Source organism: Salvia splendens, chromosome 3, assembly GCF_004379255.2.
Source record: "Salvia splendens isolate huo1 chromosome 3, SspV2, whole genome shotgun sequence".
NCBI lineage: Eukaryota > Viridiplantae > Streptophyta > Magnoliopsida > Lamiales > Lamiaceae > Salvia > Salvia splendens.
In genome coordinates this window covers 35199976-35219569 of record NC_056034.1, presented here as the reverse complement: position 1 = coordinate 35219569, position 19594 = coordinate 35199976, and the positions used below count along the sequence as shown (strand labels likewise).

General features: G+C 40.2%; 4 protein-coding genes across 8 annotated transcripts; 1 reads left to right on the top strand and 3 right to left on the bottom strand.

The window, feature by feature from the left end:
- Positions 1–72: 72 nt before the first annotated feature.
- On the bottom strand, positions 73–6021 carry LOC121795791 (serine-rich adhesin for platelets-like). 3 transcript variants are annotated; one of them, XM_042194402.1, is made up of 4 exons: positions 5794–6021; positions 5553–5714; positions 2739–5475; positions 73–2478 (listed from the first exon to the last, which is right to left on the bottom strand). In XM_042194402.1, the coding sequence occupies exons 3-4, from the start codon at positions 5418–5420 to the stop codon at positions 391–393; spliced, it is 4770 nt and encodes a 1589-aa protein (XP_042050336.1). In that variant the 5' UTR covers positions 5421–5475; positions 5553–5714; positions 5794–6021; the 3' UTR covers positions 73–390. The 3 variants fall into 3 exon arrangements, with proteins under 3 accessions (XP_042050336.1, XP_042050335.1, XP_042050337.1); XM_042194401.1 differs by having other exon boundaries at positions 5553–6021; XM_042194403.1 differs by having other exon boundaries at positions 73–2469; positions 5553–6021.
- Positions 6022–11265: 5244 nt separating this feature from the next.
- On the top strand, positions 11266–12681 carry LOC121795790 (membrane steroid-binding protein 2-like). Its single transcript, XM_042194400.1, has 2 exons — positions 11266–11628; positions 12149–12681. The coding sequence occupies exons 1-2, from the start codon at positions 11333–11335 to the stop codon at positions 12441–12443; spliced, it is 591 nt and encodes a 196-aa protein (XP_042050334.1). The 5' UTR covers positions 11266–11332; the 3' UTR covers positions 12444–12681.
- A 379-nt stretch (positions 12682–13060) lies between these two features.
- LOC121795788 (presenilin-like protein At1g08700) lies at positions 13061–14810 on the bottom strand. The gene has a single exon (XM_042194399.1). The coding sequence runs from the start codon at positions 14635–14637 to the stop codon at positions 13318–13320; it is 1320 nt and encodes a 439-aa protein (XP_042050333.1). The 5' UTR covers positions 14638–14810; the 3' UTR covers positions 13061–13317.
- A 122-nt stretch (positions 14811–14932) lies between these two features.
- Positions 14933–19293, bottom strand: LOC121795787 (probable ADP-ribosylation factor GTPase-activating protein AGD14). Of its 3 annotated transcripts, XM_042194398.1 has the most exons (14): positions 19077–19293; positions 18901–18962; positions 18475–18562; positions 18323–18390; positions 18145–18241; positions 17789–18003; positions 17593–17698; positions 16653–17285; positions 16363–16488; positions 16173–16286; positions 15984–16070; positions 15606–15756; positions 15466–15511; positions 14933–15259 (listed from the first exon to the last, which is right to left on the bottom strand). In XM_042194398.1, the coding sequence occupies exons 1-14, from the start codon at positions 19170–19172 to the stop codon at positions 15205–15207; spliced, it is 1944 nt and encodes a 647-aa protein (XP_042050332.1). In that variant the 5' UTR covers positions 19173–19293; the 3' UTR covers positions 14933–15204. The 3 variants fall into 3 exon arrangements, with proteins under 3 accessions (XP_042050332.1, XP_042050330.1, XP_042050331.1); XM_042194396.1 differs by having other exon boundaries at positions 17593–18003; XM_042194397.1 differs by having other exon boundaries at positions 15606–15750; positions 17593–18003.
- Positions 19294–19594: the final 301 nt, after the last annotated feature.

The following is a 19594-nucleotide window of genomic DNA, read 5'->3' as shown; positions in this document are numbered from 1 at the left end:
TATAGTAGTAAGGTATAAAGCCAAAAAATGGATGCTAGCAGCAACAATAGACAGACGATCAAACTTACATAATTAGTCACGAAACGAACCCTTTCCCCTCAGATAATCAACAATCTTTAAAGTCTGCACATATTTTACAGTACACACTACATGATTAAGATAGTTCAAGACAAATTTTCAACTCAAAACAGTCCTCACAAGAAACACTAAGAAAAAAAGACCAAAAAGGAAAAAACCTCGCCAAACCTCATAAACTTCAAGAAATCAAATAAATAACTCATTCTTGAAGAAACCATCTTGCTGCAGGACAAAAGAACCCCATCTTATTGCGCAGCAAAAATTGCACATTCAAGCACGGCCGAAACACTCCCCTTTCCCCCACCTGGCCTCCTATACTCTGTCAGTATCACCTGAGCTTGAGTCGGAGCTAGAGCTGGAACTGGAACTGGAACTTGAGCTTCTAGAGAGTTTACTTTTTCCTTTACCAGAAGATGGAGAATGCAAGTCTTTAACTGTTTCATCGCCATGGGTTTGCTCTTTCTCCTCAAAGACACTGCTAAGGATAGACTTGTTTTCAGAGGGTCCTACCTTATCATCAACCTTGACTTCAAATGATTCATCATTCGACTTTAGCTTTAGATGTTCTCTCGTTTCACCATCCGACACTTGAGTTGAAGGAAGAGCCATACCCTCCAAAGCAAAAACATCAGAAACATGCAGTTCGGAAGAGGCTCCTTGCGTTTCTCTAGATTCAACAAGTGGCAGAGTGCAATCAGCTATATCGGTTTTTCTATCAGCCATTTGCTTATGATTCGCTTCAGCATCATCACTTGGTCCAAATTCAGTAAGAGATGCCTCATTAGTGTATACTGGTTCACTCACATCACTGCGTGGTGCTGTATCCTTGGTTATGTTCTCCCCAACATCACAATCCTTGGTCTCGTTGGAACTGATATGCTGGAATGCCTGATGAATAGCTTCCAATGAACCAGCTTCAATTTCAGGCATCCCAGAAGTAGAATTCGTATCCACTGGCTCCAAATCAACCGGTTTCTCAGTCGCCTTAGATATTATCTGCTCAAATTCCAGACCCATTTCTTCAACTTTACTAGCTTCAATTTCAGTAAATTCATGAGTGTCCTCTGCATGGAATCGACTTTGAGTGGATAGATCAGCACTTGCCATGACGACTTCAGTTTCCACAGAAGCCAATTCAGTATGCTTCGGAACATCTTCTGCCAATAGGACTTCCTGTTCCGGTGTATCTTCACGATCGTGAAGTTCAGCTTCTAGAACAACATGCTTCTCGATTTCCACAGAACTAATTTTCTTGGATGCAAGATTAACCTCTTCGACTTTTCTATCTTCAAATTCAGGAATTGGAGAAGGGGTATCTGCATCAACGGGCTCGAAAACTCGAGGATTTTCAGAACTCATTTGCGTAAATGACAATTCAATATCTCCTACTGTACTTGCTTCAACTTCAGTCATCTCAGAGCTGGAAACTCCTACTATGGTTTCAGTATCCACAGACGTGGATTCAGTTTTAGTAGGAGCAGCATCAATGTCATCTGCGGATAGTGATTTAGATTCAGATATTGCAGAAGCAGTATCTTCGTGATTCTGAAGCTCAGCTTGAGGTGGATCCAAAACAACGTGCTCTTTAGAACTGGTTTGCTTGAAGGCTAGATCAACATCTTCAATGGAACTAGCTTCGATTTCAGGCATCGCAGAACTGGTATCTGTATCAAGTTGACCTTGACAAGACATCTCAGCAACTTCCACCATGACTTCAGTTTCTACAGATGCTAACTCAGCCTTTGTGGAAACAGCACCAACATTTTCTACAGATTGCACTTCCATTTCAGGTATTCCAGAAAAAGCATCTTTATGATTATGATTAACAGACGAATTACCAGGCAGGAATTCATTCTCTGTGGGCAGTGTTCCCTCATCGGATGCTTCCTGATGAAGAGAATCTTGATCATTTTCAGCGACCTTTGAGACCTCAATATTTTCAGCTCTACTTGTTTGTATATCTGAAATACATTCTGCGTCCAGTTCATGAACATCCCTTGAATCCTCTGAAAGAAGAAAACCTTCCATTTTGTTCACTTTAACTGCGTGAACCTCATGATGCGTTGAGGACAAAGTTTCTTCTCCAACAGAATCTACACGCTTTTCTAAGTCGCTCGTGCCAGATCCCAAATGTCCGATACTAAAGTCCCCAACATTATCCAACTCACACAAAAGCCCTTTATCAATTTCCACAATCTCATCTGCTTCTTCCACCACTGTCCGCTCATCAAAACTAGAACTATCTGTCCCTATGGCACTTGGCAGAACAGAAACAAATTTAGGACTTGACGGAGAGTTGATGTAATGATCAAGCTCTTGGGCCTCGGGCATGTTCAAATCATTTTGTGTAATTTGATCATCCGAAAATGACTCAACTTGGGTTCTCAATGCCTGCATTTTCTTATCCAAGAGAGTGTTGGTTTATTTCAAAATCTGAGCATAGTTAAGTTAATATTGAAAAAAACGGAAAAAAAAAAGAATATGAAGCCCAACCAAATTAAACGAACCATTTTTAACAATGATCAACACCTTAAACATGACACCTCGAAGGAAAGATACTCTTTGGACAACATATGCATGTTATAATTCTCCATATCTCAATTGAACCAGAAAACTATACAAATAAGAAACTTTCGTGAAAAAAATAGAGTATAACTTACTTGCACCTCATTGAGATAGTTGAAATCTGGCTCTTGGATAGCACTCTCATAAAAGAGAGATGTGTTTCCTTCAGATGGAATCATAGAGATTAAATTTTCGTCAGTGTCATGTTGAATATCAGCAGAGGAATCAACGGAGATTGAACTTTCTGTTCTTGCCACATCTTCAAGTTGTGTCTCAGTGACTCCAACTAGGCCATGAATAGTTTTATCATCAGTGGAGACTGAAACTTCAACCAATATATGATTCTCCATGAGATGTTCCTCCATCGAAGCAGAAGACATGGATGAAGACTTTCGCCTTAAATCAGCATTTGCATTTTCATGATCTCTTATATCAAAGAAATCAACTGGCATAGATTCACCTGCTACTAATTGGGAAATTGACGAATCAGGCAACATCTCGATGTCTGTCTCGATTTCCCGACGACTCCCTTCAGATACGGGAAGCACATCACAAGAAACAGAGGAAGATGATGTATTTTGACCGAGTCCACGGGGGCTAGAATCGTAAACAGGTGCCCGTTGTGTTATGTCGATAGCCAATGCACTTGTGATATTCAGATAGTTACTTCCTAAAGAAGTTTCGCTCGAGACGCTTGGTTCTTCAACATCTCTGTTTCCCTCCATCATTGATAGCCCTTCACCTTCTGTATGAATGAAGACCCTCTCACTCACTTCTGAAAGTGATGAGGAGCTTGAATCTCTATTGTATCTTGACTCAACAGCTTCCATGGTTGAACCATGTACAAAACCCTGAGCTTCCATGCATTGGGATGCACTTCCTTGCTCGTAGCAATAGGTTACATCCTCCACCTCCAATTGAGATTCTCCAACTTGCACTTCTCTATTCTCGATATGGTCTAACTCTAGACTATCTCCGTCTTCCGAAGATTGACTTCCATGCTCGATATGCTCGGCAACACTCTCCATCTTGGAGATCATCTTTTCAGTGTCTACCTCCTGTAGGCTAATCAGCTCTGGATCACGAGAAGGGACCTCCTCCTCAACGGCATCTCTTGCTTGTTCCACAACCTCTCTTTCTGGCAGACAATCTGTTTCTGGAAGCTTCTTGTCCTCAATATCCTCAACTGAAGTGATTGATTCAGTTTCAGGTATGGAGCTCCCCTTCGAGTCACTAAGTCCACTCAACTGTCTCTGAAACAGAGAACTGTTCGATTCTTCGGAGATTGTTCGCTCGGGAACAAAGTAAGGCCTCATCCTGGAATCTTGCCTCTTAGGTGCAAATATTGAAGCTCTGATATTAAAGCTCTCGTGTCTGCGGAAAAATGGCTCTCTGGGTTGGGATGTGAACTCCTCTTGAAACACATCTCCCTTAAGGTCAGGCTTCTCCTCGCTTGAGTCATAAGGAATGTCGAAAGGGTTCCGCCTTTGTAACATAACAGAGGGAGCTGAACCAGGAATGGGAGGCAGTCCTGAATCGTCATAAGAATCTTGAGGGAGATCAAACGGATTCTGTCGTCTCGTCGAAATGGGAGCAATGTTAAAAGGGAGATCGGTACTCTCCAAGTCTATCAAGTTCCTCTCTGCGAACAAGCTCGAGCTTGTGTTTTTCCTTGCTCTCCTCCTCAAAATCAGATTCTCCAAACGTTGGTTTCTCTCTATCTCGGAGCTTCCAAGATCCATGAGATTCTTCTGGTCCTGCTCTGTCCATGTAATGGCAGATTTCATCTCCTTGTCCTTGTCTCCTTGTGCATCTTCTTCATCTTCGATGTCTTCATTTTCATCATCAGCAGCTTCCAAGTGCTCATGATTTTCAGACTCATCATCCGACTGATGACTCGATTTTAGTGACTTTTCTGATGGTACATCTGAGCTACTACGGGAGAGACGAGCATTTTGAGGGCCGCCCTCCTCATCCAGCAACGGATGGAGCTCATCAAGCATTGGGATTATGTCAGCCATCGAGGCATCAGGAGAGGAGCTCTCAGCGCAATCAGATCCAGAATCCGAGCCCCCCTCCTCATCCTCATCTTGCTCCTTCACTGATTCTTCCTCTTGTTCCTCCTCCCGCTCCTCGACTCGTGCCCAAGGAGAGAGAGGGGGTGAATCCAGAGAATCCACATTCACCTTCTCGGAATCGAAAGAATCTGCACCTGATTTCTCATCATCTGATTCAATAACTTCACCATTTACCTTGGCATCCCCATTGATAAGCCTGTCTTCAATCCACTCACATTTCTCCTTATACCTCAACTCACCCAACTCTCTCTTCCTTCCCCTCTCCTCACCATCACTCGCCTCACTTCCCTGCGATCTTTCCTCAATCAGCGGGGCAGTATCATCCAAATCCTCCCTAATATTCTCATCAAATCTCTCAACAAAGTGGCTCTCATTTTCCTCAACAACAGTAGCATCACCCAAAACACGACTTTTAATCGACAAAACCTCTATAGTTGTCTTCTCCTCTACTTCGATTTCGGGTATATTTGGTTGCCCGAAACTTAAAAGGGTTCCAAGCAAAACAGCAGTGCATACAAGGATAGGAGATGCAGACACCAATAATTGAAAAATCAAAGGAGATGATCTGTACAAATATATCAAGAAACACAGCATGCCCACAAGAAATGGATGACTGCAAACTGTTTTAAAGCATCCTCTGATCGTAAAAATCGCACCTTTCCTCACTTTAACTCCAATCTCCAACAATTCAACACCCATTTTTTCCTTCTATTTCCACCCAATTAAAGGAAAACAAGTGTATTTCGAGCTGAATCTGCCAAAAACCCCATCATCAGATCAAGAACTTATATTGAAGAACTATAGATGAGAATTTAAAAAATCAGACAGTACCTGAAAACCCAAAACAAGAAATCCCAGAAGGCTTGCGGAAATCTGAGATTGATTATGAAGTTGGAAAACAGATACCCATCTAAGCCAAATCTTGAATCTAGTTGTTTGCTGTCTATTTTCCCTTTTCACTTATTCAAATGGCTTTCTAGTGAATGTATGTGTCTGTTTTTCAAAAAGGAACATCAATGAAAAAGAAGAAAAACCTCAAATCATTTCACATGACCTGTAACTTGAGGAATACCTTAAAATGAAGAAGTGGAATTATAACTTCAAATCTCGTGTTGTAGTAAAAATCAATCAGTGAAAGTCAATTTTGTCGATCATATTTCTCAAAGATGAAGTCAAATATTTTATGCAGCTAAATCTGATCTGATGCAATGGATTGAAGTGATTATGGAATTAGTAGAATTAAACAGCTGTAGTTTGAGGGCTCAGCATAAGTGCTGTGAGGCTGAGTTCACGGATTACTTATTTTTTAATTGCGGATCAGTAATGATTATGATCATTACTTTTTCTTGGATTAAGGGTTTATTCTGACTGTTTTCCACAACATAGGACCACAACCACTTTACAGATCAATTAATACTATTTCAAATATGTATGTTTCTATTTTTTTTCCTATCTTTGTAATTATATTTCTTGTGTAGTTAATCCCAGTCTTCATCCTCGACAAATGGTTTTATTTACATGTTCAACCATTATTGTGATCTCTATTTCAAGGAGACAAGATCCTATAACAATATGTGAAGCAGATCCTCTGTTTTTTTTTGTATTTAGTGATTTTTTCATTTGATAAACTATTGCAATAATTGAAATGCATTACTCCATATCCATCAAGTAAAGTTATCACGGACTGAAATGTTGTAGTAATAATATTATTATTATTACTAGTAATAATAATAATAATATAAAGGAGAAATGACAGGTAAATCTTATGCCGCATTCTATCTGTGAGCATTAACTGTGAAGAGCTCATACCATTATCATATTATATCAATAAAAAATTCTAAGTTGATAGAATTAAACTAAATATACTACGGAGTATAAAATAAAAATGCTAATATAGACTAACATTCGTAGTGTTTATAGCTAATTGTATGTAGCATAACATTTCTCTTATATCATAATGACACATCTATAGGCAGTACTGAATTTAAGTGATGAATTATTCAGTTTGATCTAACAATTTAATTAAGATAAAGAGTGGTCGCTGAGCCAACTAATAGAAAAATATTTGGGATATAAAATTGTTGGAAGTTATCTACATGACGTGCAATGGCGTAGTAGTATAAGAGCATCTCCAACGTTTTTGGGCCAGCTATAGGTTAGCCACAAACTCCTCTTACCATATCATCAGTACAAAAAACTCCTTCTGTCACATCATCGGGACAAGCAACTGGACAAGCAATAAGCTAGCCACAATAAACAAAATTATAAAAAACAAATAATTAACAATCACACAAAATACGGAATTAAATTTACGACACAGATACGGGAAAATTCAATAATAATATTTAAATTAAAAAAGTACATTAATTTAAAAAAAAAACCCTTCTTCCACACACGAGCCACCGCCTCCGCCTCACTCCTCGTGGCCGTCGCCGTCGTCGCCGCCGTTGTCGTTGCTATTCAGGACCCTCAAATAATTAACAATCACACAAAATACGGAATTAAATTTACGACACAGATACGGGAAAATTCAATAATAATATTTAAATTAAAAAAGTACATTAATTTAAAAAAAAACCCTTCTTCCACACACGAGCCACCGCCTCCGCCTCACTCCTCGTGGCCGTCGCCGTCGTCGCCGCCGTTGTCGTTGCTATCCAGGACCCTCAAATCTGCGGCATCTGAGCCCGCGTGTGAGCCCCCCAACTGTGCCGAAGCGGCATCCAAATCGACCCGCATACTCTCGAGCATTGAGTGAAGAAACCTCTTCTCCATGGGGTCAGTTGCCGCCCTCCATTCCGCTAAGATCTTGTGCATCTGAGCCCGCGTTTGTTGACGCGCGAAGAAGGCGAGCTCGGTTGGCGACTTGCCAACAGGGGGGATGCCGACTGGACCTCCTGGGACCCCTGGGCGACCCCTCTCGCTACCCATTGCGCCCGCCTTTGACCAACTGGGCGAGTGCGGCGAGTAAACGATGGAGGGACGGGAACTCCTGAACATCCTCGGGGAGGTCGTGGGAACCGCCGCTGCTGCCGCTGTAATCACCGGCATAGTTTAGTCGCTGCTTCTTCGGCCAGCCAGCATCGACACCTGCCTGAAACTTCTCGGAGTCCATCAGCACCTCATAGCAGTTCCAGTAGGTGAACTCCTTATAAAGCCCGGGCACGGGGGAGGCTTTCTCCGCTATCCTCCTGCAGTCCTCGTCAGTTTGGCCATTGGTCTGCATGCGGAGGGCGTTGGTGTACAAGCCCGAAAATCGGGAGACCGCAGCCCTGATTCGGTCCCACCCCTTCCGGCACTCCTCCCTGATGTGTGGCCTCCCCTCCGGGCAAAATGCCTTGTAGGCTGCTGATATTTTAGCCCACAAGTTGACGATCCTCTGATTGTTCGAATGGAGGAGATCATCGCAAACACTCACCCAAGCCTTGGACAACGCGACGTTCTCCTCATCTGTCCATTTCCTCCGTCCACCACTACCACCACTACTACCACCCGCATTACTCATTTCACGTTGTTGCTCTTGTACATAAATTAAGATGGAGAGAAAACTCGTTAAAACAAGTGGTGTGAATGAAAATGACGTGCAAATCGCGTATATATAGTGTTTCGAAAAATTAAAAAAAAATTGAGCTGACCGATCGCTCGCCGATCGGGAGCCTGCAATGGCGGCCAGCCGACAGCAAGCGGATCGGCCAGCGCCCGAAAATCGGCGTCGGGTCGCCGATTTTTTTGCCGAAATGGCGCTCGCCGATTCCAATGATTTGGCGAGCGGACCGGCTAGCGCCGGGAATCGACTAACCTGTCCGCTCGCCGCCATTGGAGATGCTCTATGAGAGTCGGCATGGGCATAATTTGTAATCAAAAGGTGATTAGGAATCGATTAATTTGCAAATATATTTATTCTTTACACGACCTTACACGGCAAATAATTATTAGCCTATCAAGAATGGAACATATAATAAGGCAAAGGGCATGGGCGTGCATGGGCATAATTATAAGACCTGTTGATATTTTTTTTTGAATTAAATTGAGGCTCAGTTCATGAGGCCTGTTAATACTTTAATTACAGTTCCCCCCAATTATTTTCTCATATTCATTACAAGTAACTGATCGGAATAGACTAAAATGTACATATGTTATGTACTAATGCAAATTTTCCCTTATTTATGATAATCATTACTCCTACAACTAATTGATAAGAACTGACTAAAATGTTCATATGTACTAATGCAAATTACCCTTCAAGTAACATTGATTCGATTGCAAAATACAGGTAGTTTCAATTTTTGTCGAATAAATTAAATTGTAGTATTAGTATAGTTTAATTTTTAATGGATGCGAGAAAGATGCAGAGTTACTGACTAGATGTGCGAATATTGGCGCGGCCAAGCTTCATCATAACTAGAGTAGAGTACTAATACTCCTTTCATACGCGATTAGAAGTCATGTTTTTCTATTTCGGTTCGTCTGAAGTCTCGATTCATTTTTACTATAAATGGTTCCATTAATTTATTTCACTCATAAATCATTTAAAACTAGTCTATACAACTGAGACTCCTATTCAACAAATTTTTTTTCATCTATTTTCTTAACATTTCTTAAAATTTGTACCAAAAAGAAATGAGATCCTTAATAGCGAACTAAGGAAGTACTCCATCAGTGTTGACTTATTCAATTCTCTTTCTTTCTTTACAAATAAAAACTTGTTTTGATGACGTGGTCGAATGACGTGGAATTTGTCTATCTTTAACCAATTATTCACGTGTCACACGCCACTTTTAACCATTTTTTCATTCCATCTCTTGAATAAGAGACAACACATACAACAATCCATCTCACCCTTAATAATTCATTTGTCTCACTATATTATTCTTTAATTTAAAAATAAAATTAATAAAACTTCATTAAAACCCAAAAAATAATATTACAAATTCCTAAAAATTAAAACTAATGTAATTTAAATCCTAAAAATGCAAAACAATCGGTTATGAAAATCTGTAGAGAAAAATTAGAGATTTTGGTGTAATTTTTTTTTTTGGAGAATGTGGTATTTATAAATGATTTTGGGATGAATTGGAGAATAAAAAAAATTTAAAAAACGGAAATGTTTGGAGAAGTGGAAAAAAGTTTATTTCTGGGATTTTTTCAAAAATTTCTGATTCTTTTATAAAAAAATAAAATTCCAGCGGTCAAAATTACGCGGGACTACGAAGATCAACAATATACTACTGAAATCAACAATACTAGTGGTACTCCATAAATTATTTATCAAAATTATGGATATGCACTGAAACCAAGAATATTACCCAGATGGAGATAAGTAATAAACCAAGAATATCACCCAGATCAATGGAGATAGGTAAAAGAGTTAATATTGAGTTGTTGAAGTTGAAATATGAATCTACCTACCCAATTTTATTTTGATATGGTTACAAAATCCAGCTATACCAAGTCCAACAATATGAACCATGCTTTTTTTTTTTTCTAGGAGTTCGAGATATATTCGGCAAGCGAACTAGCCCGCCACAACCCCTCGTGGCTCGAATACTTTAGCTTCCCTCCGACGGGTTCGGGCGTGAACTAGCCAATGTTGGCTCGTAGACTGCACTCCCTCCGACGAGTTCAGCCCCGATAGACTACCCGCCACCCTTAGACGCGTCTAGGCTCGAAAGCTTGCCAAGCCCCAAGGAAACAACCTTGAACAGCAGGAAAATTAATCAAATTAATCCCAAAGGAAACAACCTTGAACATGCCTACAGGAAAATTAATCAAATTAATCCCAAAGTCGCGCCATCCAGGAGTCGAACCAAAGTCGCGCCTCGAAAGCTTGCCAAGCCCCAAGGAAACAACCTTGAACAGGCCAATTAATCAAATTAATCCCAAAGTCGCGCCTCGAAAGCTTGCCAAGCCCCAAGGAAACAACCTTGAACAGGCCCACAGGAAAATTAATCAAATTAATCTCAAAGTCGCGCCATCCAGGAGTCGAACCAAAGTCGCGCCTCGAAAGCTTGCCAAGTCCCAAGGAAACAACCTTGAACAGGCCCACAGGAAAATTAATCAAATTAATCCCAAGGAAACAACCTTGAACATGCCCACAGGAAAATTAATCAAATTAATCCCAAAGTCATCAAATTAATCCCAAGGAAACAACCTTGAACAGGCCCCCAGGAAAATTAATCAAATTAATCCCAAAGTCGCACCATCCTTGAACAGGCCCACAGGAAAATTAATCAAATTAATCCCAAAGTGGAACTCATGACTTCCAGGATGGTGCCATATCCTTGCCACCCTTCTCAACCACTTGAGATAGGGGCTTGGATACCATGCTTGTTAAGAACTAATATAATATTTTGATAATTATTCAGATATAAATATTTTTCATAATTAGTCTACCAAAATATCGAACATTAATCGGCATAATGAATTATAGTATGAAAATATAAATTATACACTATGCATATGACATAAATTCAACAATTACGATAATTAGCAGAGTAGAGTAGAGCCACCACATTTGAAATTAAATAGAATAATTATTATCCTATCTATAAAAAACAGTCAGTAATCGTTAAGCTTAACTTTACTTCACCAATAATTGACGAACCAGAACCATGGCGGCAGTGTGGCAGACAGTAACGGAGGCGATCAACAACTACACGGGGCTGTCGCCGACGGCGTTCTTCACTATACTAGCACTCATGTACGTCACTTTCAAAGTGGTGTCCGGCATGTTTGTGGCGGCGGATGACTACGCCGCCGTCAAAAGGGCTAACGAAATTGCCCTCCGCGAGCCGGTGCAGATGGGCGATGTCACCGAGGAGGATTTGAGAGCATACGATGGCTCCGATCCCAACAAGCCCTTACTCATGGCTATCAAAGGACAGATCTACGATGTCTCTCGTTCTAGGTCAATCTTTTTCAATCTTTTTTTTTTAATTTGGGGATTGCCAAAGTTTTCTTCCAACTTGCACTTGAGCTGTGCTATGTTGATCATTTGGAAGCATCTATTGTGATTTTCTAAAGTTAAAGTTGAATTCATTTGGAATTTAGTGTCCTCAGATAGGGGTTTGTGGATTGGAATTGTGGAGAAATCTTATGAATTGCTCTCTATAATTAAGCCTTGCATTCTTCTAAGCTTCATCATTCATCTGTCAGCTGCGATGTGGTAATTAGCTTCATCTTCCACACAAAGGATTTTTGTTATCAAAATATAGAAATTTGATAGGAATATAGAGTAACTAACAGGCATCACTCATTAAGTCTATATGCTGGATTCTTGATGCTATGTCATATCATAATCTGATCCAATTTGGTAATTTAGGGATTTTGCTATGTTGTTCTCAAATGCTACCACAATTTTTTTTGCTTCCATCTCTCTGAATTTGAGGGTAATAATTTTGTTTTTCCTCCCTTCGGCGTTAATGCAGGATGTTCTATGGACCGGGTGGCCCATATGCACTGTTTGCTGGTAGGGATGCAAGCAGAGCCTTGGCTCTCATGTCATTCGACCCCAAAGACCTTACTGGGAATATTCAAGGCCTGAGTGATTCAGAGCTGGAGGTTCTCCAAGACTGGGAATACAAGTTCATAGAGAAGTATGTTAAGGTTGGTCAATTATTTTCCTTGGAGTCCAAACAAACTGAAAATGTTGGTGATGCAAGCAAGCTCGACGAAGATAAATCACAAGAGAATAAATCAGAAGGAAATGAAACACAGCAGTAAGAGACATTGGTGACCACATGCTTCTCACCTTTTTGGCTAACCGCATAGTCTCTACTGAAGTGTATATCTCTGTTGAAAATGTCTTGGATATTCTGTTTAGATCGAGGTTTGGATTTTACTGATTCAAAAATGTAAGAGGATACTATGCTGTGTGTGTAATATGCTGGTCAGTTACATGAAGGAATGGCGACTAGAATGCTTTGTATGGTAATAAAATATTGTTTGGAGTTTGGTCTCACTATTTCTCTCATTAATGGTTTAACTTATGTTCCTCATGATCAACCATCAAGATTTTACAGTTTCTTGAAGCTGAAAGGAGAAGCAGAATGTTAATGTTCGTTGCTCTTTCTACAGATACGTTGAGCATCTAAAATGTTGAATTAGGAATTGGCATTGTTCAACTCATTAAATACTTATATTCATCGACATATAAAAGGACAGTGTTGAAAACATCCTTCACTAAAACATCGTGAATTAAAAGTGTTAAGGGTCAAACTCGATGTAAACCTACAGTTGCCCTTCTCATCAGCATAATAGCATAAGTTTAAGCATCAAAATCTTTAGTTAGTAGAATTTGTGTTACTCTAGTTTCCATACAAGTGTTGTGCATTCTCAAATTACACTTCCCAGACAGTTTCATTCTTTCAATTCACCATAAAATAACCAACAGTGAAGTAAATAACAGAGGCAAAATTATGCTGCTAAGCAATGAGCTATATTCACTGATCTAGTATCTGATTACATTTTCAAGACATACATCATTAAAGCTATCAACAAAGATTTTCAGAATCAATGAATGGATCAGACTTGTAATTGCAAGAACTATTGGGGCAGAAGCATGCTGTGAATCAGCAAAGTTTTGTAGCTCACAGTATCAGAACATCATCAAATTAGTAGAAGCCCCGACAACAAACGGCTCCATGAACAGTTTGGTCAAGAAGTAAAAGATGACCCCCAAAGTAATCGAAATAGGAAGCGCTGGCAATGCTTGACGACAGACGGCCAGCAATATGAGCGTGCATCCAAGTCCTGATATGATTGCGAGATAACAAGCATACACCGTCATCAGATCATACATTGCAGCCCTTCCCACAAGCACGCTGTAGAAGATGAAATCCCCCATGCCAAGCTTTATCCCCCTAGGATTGAAGTCCTCCATTTCAATCCCTTCTCTCTCAGTTCTTCGCGACAACCTACTGTTGTCCACTCGACCAGAATTACCACTACCCCTTTCAATTGAATCACCATCTCCCATCAACGGTGCCATCTCCCCTGCTTCTTCTCTCACTTCCTCAATCTCACCCCCACTAGCCCTATCATCTTCATCAATGGGAATGACCAAATCCTCCCCTTGTAGAATCTCCATTGCAGTGCCCCTATCCCCATTCCTCAATAAATGCTGTAACTCTACTGAGCCATTATGGTTATCACTACTCATCCCAACCCCTGCTGCTACGAAAAACCCTGAATTCGAAACCCTAGCTCCAGAATTCCTCCCTACATTTGGCCTACACTCGTATACCAATGCCGGCAATTCCTCATCCCGGCTAGATGCCAGCTCTACCAATAGCTTCAATGGCCCGCCTGGAGCCAAGACGGCGGCCAAATCGTACAATGCCAGCGCCACCAGCACAATCCACGTCGTCCACTCGGGCAGCCGCGAAAACCACGCTGCAACAATAATCCCCAACACCACCATAGTGCTTTGCTTCACAATTATCGGAATCCCATCCGAGAACACGGAAATCGTGCCCAATATGGTGAAATTGAACAACAAAACGTAGAATGTAGCGGCATCGATGGGGATGTTGAATCTCTGGACGATGGAGATGAGGATGGAGCTGCCCATGGCGGAGAAGATCATGAAGACGGAGAAGCGGGTGTAGTAGAGGAGGAAATTGTTAAAGCGGTAGTAGTAGAGGAGGACTAGGAGGAAGGTAACTAGGGTTATGATGACAACGAAGACGACGGCGTTGAGGATTGCCCCCTCGAGCTTCTGCACGGTGGAATCGGTGGGGGACTCCATGTAGACCAAATTGGCGGCGGTGCGGACGGTGGTGGCGGCGGCGGCGGAGGAGGAGGGATTGTAGACCGTATAGACGAGGAGGACGACGAGGAGCATGCATACGGAGACCGGCGCCATCACGCCGATGATCTCTTGACCGATAGTTTCCAGAACGCTTCCGCTCTCCATTTCCGGTGTCGGAGATCGGAGACGGAGAGAGCGTCGGCGGGATCGGCGAGGGCGAGCCGAGTTGGGGGCGGATTGAAGGGGAAATCTGTGGCGGATTGAATTAAAAATGCAGAGGTTTTGGAGCTTTTTGTCACCGTAAGGGTTGGAAAGAAGACTAGTATACACAGCTACTTTTTTGGGAAATTTACAATTTGCTTATTTTCTCTATTGTTACTGAAATAATCTTTCATTTTCAAGTTATCGTAATCACGATATCTACTTTTCATATTTAGAAAAAAAAGAAATACTCCATGTCTTTCTTCTAATTCAAATATATGGCCATCTTAAATGAGAAAATCTATAATATTCTTACATTCAACAAGTGGGAAAATAGATTAAAAAAGAATCACAATATTGTGTAGCAATCATGCTAGCAAAGCAACTACAGTTAGAGAGCATACGCCTCTTTGAAGTTCTACTGCAGATTAACTTGATAGGAAAATCAACTATTGATAATCTGCGCAAACAACTAGCTAGGTGATCTCTTGTTTTGCCAATATTTATCATTTCTATGAAGAGATTCTGTGTCTAGGCGAAAGGGTTTCCACCAACGGAGGCAACGGGACCATGAGTATGGATACTCCTGCAAGACAAGAGCCATCTAATGAGACCGGAATTCTAAGAAACAAAATAATAGTGACAATCAATGAAAGTTTGTGGATCTTTCTTGATATATACTACACCAAAGCAAAACCTAAGTGAAATGTACCCGATTCCTATATAATTACATAATGTAGCTGACATGGAATAAGTGAGCAGGAATCTGGATGAAGAATAAAGAGGGCTTACGTTATTGAGGTGTTTGGTGCTTGCTCTGCTATATATCCCATAGAGCCTGCACAAGAAAAGCAATAGTAAGGAGTGATGGATATAATACGACTGAAAAAGTTCCATTTTAGGATTTTTTAGCAGGGGTGAGTGAATATTACCACTGGATGAGTCGAACGAAACTCCCCCAGGGACGAAGGAGGGAACTGGATTTTGGGGAAACCATAATTGATTTACTCCATCATCATAAGTGGCTGCCATCTGGAAATTTGGCAGAGCTACTTGCAAAGAGCTCATGTTCCACAACTGAGACTAGATACAAAGCATCACATCATTGTAATACACAAACTAAGAGCTAAATATTTGAGGAAAATTGGATAGATCAAGATACATGAACAGAATGGTAATTTCAGAATTTATGAAATGCCTCTAATAAGCCATACAGCATGCACAAATTGTGTCACAAAAGTTAGTGGATTCACAATTCTAACTGTGTGCATTCATACCAGGAATGTGTGTCATAATTAAGCAAGACATACCATATTGGTAGATTCCATGTCGGAATCATAGGGCAGATCAAATGGATTGCTGGATTTATGATCAGTTGCAAGTGAATCCACGCCAGCCTATACCAGTAAGATACAGACCATCATATATTGAAGATATCACGAACGAGTCACGACGTGTCCAGACAAGATTATTAAGCTCAAAGAAAGAAACAAAAGTACCTCTGATGGACCGATTGGGAAGTCATTTAGTGTTATATCGAAATTCGATGATAAGCTGGATAATGGTGGTTCACTCTCACTTGAAGTTGTCACCCTGCCATAACCACTCAAAGACTAAAACAAAAGGAAGTCAGTAAACATATCGAAGAGAAGAAACAATTCTTCAAGGATTTAAAAGGCATGTAGCAACCTCATATCCACCATCACCAAGCAACCTCTCAGCATCAGAAGCAGAGTGAAGAGCAGTTTGTTTGTTAATTTCTATAACATTTTGGGTAGGATGTCCTTCAGCAGCAGCCGCAGCATCAAACGGATTCTGCAAGATACATTTTAGCTAAATTATATCTTCAGGTGTTTTTTATTGTTATAAACTAATTTGAAGCAGTTTCCATAAATAACTCCAATGATGTCTTCAAATTCTAAAATTTCTCAAGCAAAAAATGGATAACTAAATGCCAATTGTAGTAAGATAATACTAACATCAGTGGTTTCAAAAGTAAATGTAGATGCAGAAGGTTCGTGGCCAGGTGAAGCTTGAAATGAGGAACTTTCATCGGTGGAAAATGGGTTAAAGTTTCCTAGAATACTTCCATCAGAATAAGGCACTGCAGCCGGAGCTGAATTTTCAGTGCCAATAGGCTCAATGTTCTGAGCCATATCAAAAGTTGCCCACCCTCCATCATTTGACATCACCACATTAGAGGCCTCTTCCTTGTTAGACACAACAGATTGTTGCTGGAATGGAGAGGTGAACAAGTCTAGTGGTGAAGGTTGTAGAATTTCTGATGGTTGTTGCTCAGAGAATGATGGAACTGCAGAAGTGGAAGACTCTTGGATGACGTTAACAGATTGTGCCAACAATGACTCTGGCAATTGAGAATTAATACCAGTTGGAGGTGTTGAAGAGGCATTTTGTTGTGCAAAAGGTGTATTAAAGAGGTCCAAGCCAGCAAAGGCCCCGGACACTGAAGATCCAGGTGTAGATTTGTCATGGGAAACCTCAGCAGAATGTCCAAGATCAGACACAACTTCAGGAAAGCTTGTAGAATCAAATGACTTGAAAGATGTGGAACTGCTATCAAAATATCCAAAGCTTCCTAAGGATACAGTTCTCTGCACAGGAGAATGCACTGGAGTCAATTACAAGCATATGAACTACTTGACCAAAGTCATTATAGAGATGTTTTGTTGCGATTAAATCGGACCATATACAGTAAAAACTGTTGTTGTTTAATCCATATGAAAGGTATATTCCCTGACAATAAGTATTTTGAAAAAGACAACATTAAATCAGACCTTCATAGGTATACGATATTAATATTTCAACAAATAATTTTCTTTCCAAAGAAAAAACAGTCGAGATATTATTTTTGGCGCACCAACTTGTTCAAAATGCAGATGCGATAAAGACTGCTAATACCTGAGGCTGAGGATGAAATCTGCTGTTGATTACATCTGATTTATGTAACGAGGGAACTTCTCTTGAATTTGATTCACCAAATGGGCTCCAAGTTTCATTCTGGGAACTAGGAGATAAAATATCAGATTTGAAAAGATCAACTCCACCATTACCAGTATAATCTGACATTCTGGAATTAGAACCCTCATTCGAAAACCTGTCATTCTTTGCATAATCACTTAAACGATTGGGACTCAAAAATCCAGCAAGCTTTCCCTCATAAAGTCCTCGATCTGAACCAGGCTTTCTAGTAAGTGAAGGTGCATGTTTCCCGTATCGCCTTTCTTCATATTGAAAATCATATGGCGGACTTTGAGAGTAAGAATGATATGAGCTTGCTCGCCTCATTTCATCTTCTTGGCTTCTTAAATTCTATTGAACATAAGATCAACGTCATGCCAACATTCACGGACAAAGTCTTCATAAATTAAAAGGATAAGTTTATAAAGAAAAGAAAATAACAGAAACATAGTTGTCCAAAAATCGTAGAGCTTTTTGGTCCAGAAATACAACCTGTGGATCTCTTGGAGGCCTATCAGAAGACTTGTCCATGGAATATTTTTTATCAATGTATACGCTCTTTATAAAGCCGCGAAGTTTATCAATATTGCTAAAAGAGAGAAAGGCACGAGTTAAATTCCAATCTTCAAACAAGCAGTTCTTTCATTTAACAAGATGATATAATTGTAACCTATTATCCACAAGCTTGTTCCTCTCAGTCTCAGGATCCCAGGCCTTCAAAAATAAATCCCTCGCACGCTGCAAGACCAATGTTTCATCTATGATCAACAAAATCCATCATCTACGTGAAGCAAGATGAAGTTTCAAGAACGTTCTTTTTACCTGATTCCCTCCTTTCTGAAGAGCATCCACTTCTTGAAATGTAAACTTTGCCATTGAAACTGACTTAACACGGTGCGTGAACTCACGACTGCAACAGAAACCATAGTAAAGAAGAGTATGCAGGAATAACAGTTCCAACACAAAAAATCAATCTATACCCTATTAGTGGAAGAACTAGAAGCAAATCAGAAAAGCACAGCTTAGCATCAAATATCCTACTACTTCACAATGATCTAGTTGCCTTTAATTTTACTTAAACATATCTTATGATTATCAAATTAATGTGTCCCTCAGCCTCTTTCCATATGCTGCCCTTTATAATCATTGACCATAAAATGAAATGAAAAGCATCATAACAAATGAGTACTACTAATAAACAAATTCTGGAGAATTTCCAAGCATGAAAAAAAGAAGAAAATCACTTACTGTATTCCACTACATGTAGTACAGATAAAGGTCCAAAAATTTGTGCATACATATTGAGGACCCTGCGCCACACAATGATATAAGTTAAACATTACAACAATCTAATTCGCATAATTAATTATAGCGTTAACGAATGAATTAGCAGAAGCTCGAGAAAATTAATAGAAAAAGTATACCAAGCTGTTGCAGTTAATGCATCGGCGATTAGGAGGGAGCTTCATGAGACCCCTAATAATCTTCTCGTTTCTCTCTTCTTCCCTTTTGCTGCCCATTTTCGCAAACAAAAAGCAATCGAATCCGTCCTGAATCTAATTTAAACTGAGATTTGAGTGTGTGTGTGTGAGAGAAGCTTCCTTTGAATCAGCTATTGCTAACAGTGGCTCTCTCTCTCTCTCTCTACTCCAGTGTTGGGAATTCAATTTTGGGTGATGATTAAATAATTATTGGCCGTTACAAAACGCTAACGCCAGGAGAGGCTGCGCTAGATTTGGTTAGTACGATGTGCTTAATAGTTTGAACGTCAGTCTGGAGGGAGGGGACTAGTGCTGCCAAAAGTATATTTTTGCATACCGTTTCAATTAAATTAGGCGCTAATTAATTAGAACAAAATCTTGAATCTGGATTCTGCTGTATAGAGCTGGAAGTTAAGCTGTACTGTTAAAAAAAGAAAAATTGAATCTCCACAGCCATTTCA